Raw genomic sequence first — 7106 nt, forward strand, 5'->3', positions numbered from 1 at the left:
AGTGAGACATTTTATATATAATCAATTCTGCTCATGATAACTGTGAAAGCATTTGTTTGGTCTTCTTGCATTTTCCTCTGCAGGCTGAGTGGATGTAACCTGTCAGAGGGAAGCTGTAAAGCTCTGTCCTCAGTCCTCAGCTCACAGTCCTCCAGTCTGAGAGAGCTGGACCTGAGTAACAACGACCTGCAGGATTCAGGAGTGACACAGCTGACTGTTGGATTGAGAAGTCTAAACTGCAAACTGGAGACTTTAAGGTCAGGTTTTCTCTTGATTCTGCTAGAAGGTAATATAAATACAATTTTAATCAGTAAACTTATGCAAAGTTATGCCTTTTTTATTCGGACTCCAGTCTATCAGGATGTCTGATCAGAGAAGAAGGCTGTGTTTCTCTGGCCTCTACTCTGAGCTCCAACCATTTCCACCTTAGAGAGCTGGACCTGAGCAATAATGACCTACAGGATTCAGGAGTGAATCTGCTGTCTGCTGGATTCAAAAGTCAACACTGTAAACTGGAAACTCTTAGGTCAGGTTTTCTATTGATGCTGCTGGACAGTAATATTTATAAGTATAATTAGAATCAGCAGACTTTTGCTTATTTTTTTTTGTTTAATTCTCTCTCCAGACTGTCAGGGTGTCTGATCACAGAGAAAGGCTGTGCTTCTCTGGCCTCTACTCTGAGCTCTAACCCCTCCCACCTTAAAGAGCTGGACCTGAGTAACAACAACCTGAAGGATTCTGGAGTGAAGATTCTATCTGCTGGATTCAAAAGTCAACACTGGAAACTGGAAACTCTTAGGTCAGGTTTTCTATTGATGCTTCTGGACAGTAATATTTATAAGTATGATTATAATCAGCAGACTTTTGCTTATTTTGTTTTTTTTTTAATTCTCTCTCCAGACTGTCAGGGTGTCTGATCACAGAGAAAGGCTGTGCTTCTCTGGGCTCAGCTTTGAGCTCCAACCCCTCCCACCTTAGAGAGCTGGACCTGAGGAACAACAACCTGAAGGATTCAGGAGTGAAGATTCTATCTGCTGGATTCAAAAGTCAACACTGTAAACTGGAAACTCTTAGGTCAGGTTTCTATTGATGCTGCTGGACAGTAATATTTATAAGTATAATTATAATAATCAGACTTTTGCTTAGTTTAGATTTTTTTCTCTCTCTCCAGACTGTCAGGGTGTCTGATCACCGAGGAAGGCTGTGCTTCTCTGGGCTCAGCTTTAAGCTCCAACCCCTCCCACCTTAGAGAGCTGGACCTGAGCTACAACCATCCAGGAGACTCAGGCGTCGAGCTGCTCTCTGCTGGACAGAAGGATCCGGACAGCAGACTGGATACACTGAGGTATAACATGACAAGAGCTCAAACACTGAATGTGTAAAGAAAACATTTCACATTAAAAGCATCTTACTTTGATTATTCCTTTGAGAGGAGTGATTGGGACTGAATCAGGCACTCACTCACTAAATGTTAATCAACTGATAAGCTTCATTATCAGCTGACTGATCAGATGAACGACAGCTGTCCTGTCTTCTTAAAGTGAAATCTGACAGTTTCTACGTTTAGAGAGAATCATGACGCAGACTGAATCGTCTTTCTTTCAGCATCATGAGTAAAGGTTGTAGATTTAGATACATGAGGACTCTCTTCATTGTTGACACCATATATCTCCTTAGATGTTCTCTGATATTTCATTTATTGTCTTTAAACATGTCATCATGTAACACACTATCCTTGTGTTAACCAGTGTTCATTTCGTTAACAAAATGATGACGATAAATGTTCGTCAACGACTCATTTTTTCATGATGAAAACGAGACTATGACGAGTTAAAGATCATCACTGATAATAAAACTCTGATGAATGTATGTTTAGATTTTGTTGACGAAATGAAAACATTAGTGGTCGACCGTGCGGACATGTTGAATCCATGTTTCCCCCTGTGCTGTGCGTCTTTAAAGATGGCGTGATGACTTCCTGTGACAGGCTGAGTTCTTATCTGAGGGGCTCAGTGTTAGCTTGGTCTCTACCTGCAGCAGGTGTGCTTTATGAACCAGCTCTCCTCACCTCCATGCATCTGTCTCATCTTCATTGAGGATTTTTACCCCCCGGTGTGCGTTAGTGACAAGGCACAACCGGGGGACGTCTGTTTAATATTTGATGTTTGACGTTGTTGCCTTGGTTACCGTAAAAAGCTTGGCGTCTACAGCTTGATTTAATCAGTTTGGTGAAACATCAGACACATTTAGTAAGTTTGGATCAACTCCTCGTCATCAAAGATGAAGATGCATTTCAGAGTGCCGTGAACTGACTGTCTGTCCAGTGCGCCTGTCACTGCAGGTGCATTCAGGGACCGTCGTAAATGTGCAATACAGTCCTTTCATGGCATTTTACTGTGAGTCAAGAGAATCTAAATACAGTCACAGTGGTCACATCAAGAATGCGAGAGGCCACATCATCCTGTTGTTATCAAACAAGGTTGAGCTTACGGACATTAAATGGGGAAGCCGGTTTTGCTAAAGGGGCAGAGCTAACTTCCTACTACAACCCATAGCTGGATTCAAGGGACAAAGTTTTTCACAACTCAGCAGATAATCCTCCTCACTCTCTGTCCTCACTCTCTGTCCTCACTCTCTGTCCTCACTCTCTGTCCTCACTCTCTGTCCTCCTCTGTCCTCACTTCTGTCCTCACTCTCTGTCTCTCTCTGTCCTCATGTGTCTCTCTCTGTCCTCATGTGTCACTCTCTGTCCTCATGTGTCTCACTCTCTGTCCTCCCTCTGTCCTCCCTCTCTGTCCTCACTCTCGTCCTCACTCTCTGATTCCTCACTCTCTGTCCCACTCTGTCCTCGCTCTCTGTCCTCGCTCTCTGTCCTCGCTCTCTGTCCTCGCTCTCTGTCCTCCCTCTCTGACCTCCTCTCTGACCTCCTCTCTGACCTCCTCTCTGTCCTCCTCTCTGACCTCCTCTCTGTCCTCCTCTCTGTCCTCACTCTCTGTCTCACTCTCTGTCTCACTCTCTGTCCTCACTCTCTGTCCTCGCTCTCTGTCCTCGCTCTCTGTCCTCACTCTCTGTCCTCGCTCTCTGTCCTCGCTCTCTGTCCTCACTCTCTGTCCTCGCTCTCTGTCCTCGCTCTCTGTCCTCGCTCTCTGTCCTCACTCTCTGTCCTCCCTCTGTCCTCACTCTCTGTCCTCACTCTCTGTCTCTGTCCTCACTCTCTGTCCTCACTCTCTGTTCTCCCTCTCTGTCCTCGCTCTCTGTCCTCACTCTCTGTCCTCACTCTCTGTCCTCACTCTCTGTCCTCCCTCTCTGTCCTCACTCTCTGTCCTCGCTCTCTGTCCTCCCTCTCTGTCCTCACTCTCTGTCCTCCCTCTCTGTCCTCGCTCTCTGTCCTCGCTCTCTGTCCTCACTCTCTGTCCTCATGTGTCTCACTCTCTGTCCTCACTCTCTGTCCTCATGTGTCTCACTCTCTGTCTTCATGTGTCTCACTCTCTGTCCTCATGTGTCTCACTCTCTGTCCTCACTCTCTGTCCTCGCTCTCTGTCCTCGCTCTCTGTCCTCGCTCTCTGTCCTCCTCTCTGTCCTCGCTCTCTGTCCTCACTCTCTGTCTTCGCTCTCTGTCCTCGCTCTCTGTCTTCGCTCTCTGTCTTCGCTCTCTGTCCTCGCTCTCTGTCCTCGCTCTCTGTCCTCGCTCTCTGTCCTCGCTCTCTGTCCTCGCTCTCTGTCCTCCCTCTCTGTCTTCACTCTCTGTCCTCACTCTCTGTCTTTGCTCTCTGTCTTCGCTCTCTGTCCTCGCTCTCTGTCCTCACTCTCTGTTCTCCCTCTCTGTCCTCGCTCTCTGTCCTCGCTCTCTGTCCTCGCTCTCTGTCCTCGCTCTCTGTCCTCGCTCTCTGTCCTCGCTCTCTGTCCTCACTCTCTGTCCTCACTCTCTGTCCTCGCTCTCTGTCTTCGCTCTCTGTCTTCGCTCTCTGTCCTCGCTCTCTGTCCTCGCTCTCTGTCCTCGCTCTCTCCTCGCTCTCTGTCCTCGCTCTCTGTCCTCGCTCTCTGTCCTCACTCTCTGTCTTCACTCTCTGTCCTCGCTCTCTGTCCTCGCTCTCTGTCCTCTCTCTCTGTCCTATAGATACAGATATTTAAACATTTACCAGCAATACAACACTGAAAACACTGACACGGTAACACAGAAAATCACGTTTAAAATTAGAAATCAATCAATTAATAAATAATATGATCAACGGGAGTCAGCGCATCAATGCCAACCTGCTGCATGGAGAAAGAGGGGGAGGGAGAGAGACTTTATGTGTAGTGCTGCCGTAATGCATCAGACCAACACGCCTGGACTTTCTTTTTCTCAAAGTGCAGTTTTTAATAATCTGGTTTACATTCACATGGACATTATAGAGCACTTCATGATCTAATAAGAGCTAAAGTTTATGTCATGCAAGAAAGACGATTTGAATGAAGAAACAAGTCTCTTTTTAAAGGAGGAAAATAAAGTCTCCATGTTGGAGGACAGAGCAACAGCCAGCCTTTGCTTTTTGAATCTTTGACTTCTTCTTTTTCTCCGAGTATCTCAACACTGTCAGAAAAAGAGACAGAGTGATGGAGACAGCTGGCTCAGAGGAGTTTCAGCCTGTTTCTCTGTCACAGGGACAAACTGAGGAACACTGCTTCATGTTGAACAGCAGGTAGGACTCATGTTGGACTGAACATCACTCTGACTGTGTTTCTTCCTCCAGGGTGGACCATGGTGGAGAGCAGAGGTTAAAACCTGGACTGAAGAAGTGTAAGTGTGGAATCAGTTTGACTCATGAGGACCAAACAGCAGACTGTCAGCTAACAAAGAATAAAGCCTTCAGGTGTGTCTGATGATAAACTGCTGCTGTGTTGTGTCTTTGTCCTCTCCATCAGATGTCTGTGAACTCACTCTGGACTCAAACACAGCAAACAGATACCTCAGACTGTCTGAAGACAACAGGGAGGTGACACGTGTGAGAGAGGATCAGTCATATCCTGATCATCCAGACAGATTTGACCGCTGGTCTCAGCTGCTGTGTAGAGATGGTCTGACTGGTCGCTGTTACTGGAGTCGTGTGTAGAGGATGGTTAATATATCAGTGAGTTACAGAGGAATCAGAAGGAAAGGAGAAAGTAAAGACTGTCTGTTTGGATCTAATGTCATTCCTGGAGTCTGTGCTGCTCTGATAAGGTTACTCTGTCCGTCACAATAAGAGAAGAACAGCCCTCCCTCTCTCCTCGTTCTCTGTCTCTCACAGAGTAGCAGTGTATGTTGGACTGTCCTGCTGGCACTCTGTCCTGCTGACAGAGTCTCCTCTGACTCTCTGATCCACCTCCACACCTTCAGGACCACCTTCACTGAACCTCTGTATCCTGGGTTTGGGTTGTCGAATCCTGGTTCCTCAGTGTGTCTGTGTTCTGTGTAGGACGGAGAGTCTCCTCCTCTCTACACAAACACAAACTGAGTAGTTGACTGTTCTGTCACATCAGCATGAACGTCTGTTATCAAAGAAGCATGACTCCACGGAAAAGTGTCGGACTGAACTTTAGTTATTCACATCTCTATTGTGAAAAACATCCAAGCCTCATTCATCCTTTTTTCTTCTTCAATGTAATCAAAGAAAGTTTGTGAGAACAGTCTGAATCAGATCCATTAACTGTTCTTCACCTGCAGAGATTTTCCCCCCTGTGTTTAAACTGATGAAGCCATGTCCTCATGAGACTGCAGGGTGGTTTGCCACAACATCCAAATCAGACAGAAGCTGAGAGGAGAGCAGCAGGGATCTGGTGATGTACTTTGACTAATGATTTTTGTTTGATGGAAATAAAAACACTTATTTGGACGACACTGTTGTGTGGTGTGCTGACAGCATATAACCAGATGTTTCCAGCTGTACTTACCTCTAACCAAACAGCATCAGTCCATCAGAGATTAGACAGTATACCTACAGTATACCTACAGGATGAGAGCCCACAGCTCAGCTCTGTACAGCACAGAGTGGAGATGTGGCAGCTCATCTCAGTCATAATCAGGTGCAAAACTGAATTCGACCTCTAGATGGAGCAGATAGTGGGGCAAATGATGTGTGATTCTTTGTGTTCACGTACTGCCACCTAGAGGCTGATTTGAAGAACTACCTGTGACTAGGAAGTTTAAGAGTGAACTCACCTTACTGTGTTGTTAAGAGGCTGTCTGTGTCCACTACTTTATTAGATAAGTGCAGTCCATAGACATTACATCAGAGAAAGGAAGGTCATATCTTATTGTTTAACCCCGCCCCCTACCACCCAGGTTAACAGGAAGTACTCAATACTTGAAGTTTTGTAATCTAATAATAGAATAAATGAAGAGACTCTCTCTGCATCCTGACCTGAGATCATCAGGTAGACTTTAGTGTTTTAATAACCTTCACAGAGTTCCCACACGTCCTGGAAAACCTGGAAAACCTGGAAAACAGTTGACCAGTCCTAGTCCTGGAAAATGATTCCAACATGGCTGCGTGCGACCTGACCCTATTAACAAACCACATCCCCATTCATTGAAAGTTGAGCGCACGCTGTGCTGGAAAAGACAGCGACACTGCGCAACGTTTTTCACATCTTTCTCCCTCACTTGGCCATAATCATGCGTCACAAGAAAACGGGGTATATTGTTTCTGTTTTATGGTACATGAACCTGTAGAGTGCTCTTTTAATTCAAAGAGTCTTATATTTAAGTTATAGTGTGACCAGTGGAGTCGGGCAGAGAGCTTGGGGGTCTGTGCCTCACAACTTTCTCTGCAGGCTGAGAGCTCAGTTACCGTACTCTAGCTCAGTTGTTCTCAAAGTGGGGTCCTGGGACCCCTGGGGGTCCGTACCATAGCGTGGGGGTCCGTGAAATAATTTGAATACATTTCTAATAAATTATAAAATTGTGCTGTGTCATTAAAAACAGCATATACACCATTGTTCTGATACATTTGGTGGCTGAAGGGATATGTGAGTCTTGCTACTGTTATTTTCTGAAAGTGTTTCAGATCAATTACTTGAAAAGTCTAAATGCTGTCCATGTTGAGTCCACAAGGAATGAAAATGACCCTCTGTTTTAAAGAATA

The 7106-nt window shown here is 45.6% G+C and overlaps 1 protein-coding gene across 1 annotated transcript; it reads left to right on the forward strand.

Annotated features, from left to right (window-relative positions):
- Nucleotides 1–33: 33 nt before the first annotated feature.
- LOC117826708 (ribonuclease inhibitor-like) lies at nucleotides 34–5498 on the forward strand. Its single transcript, XM_034702965.1, has 6 exons — nucleotides 34–257; nucleotides 626–799; nucleotides 901–1074; nucleotides 1172–1345; nucleotides 4734–4780; nucleotides 4906–5498. The coding sequence occupies exons 1-6, from the start codon at nucleotides 34–36 to the stop codon at nucleotides 5091–5093; spliced, it is 981 nt and encodes a 326-aa protein (XP_034558856.1). The 3' UTR covers nucleotides 5094–5498.
- The last annotated feature ends 1608 nt before the right edge of the window (nucleotides 5499–7106 follow it).

Source organism: Notolabrus celidotus, chromosome 15, assembly GCF_009762535.1.
Source record: "Notolabrus celidotus isolate fNotCel1 chromosome 15, fNotCel1.pri, whole genome shotgun sequence".
NCBI classification, from domain to species: domain Eukaryota; kingdom Metazoa; phylum Chordata; class Actinopteri; order Labriformes; family Labridae; genus Notolabrus; species Notolabrus celidotus.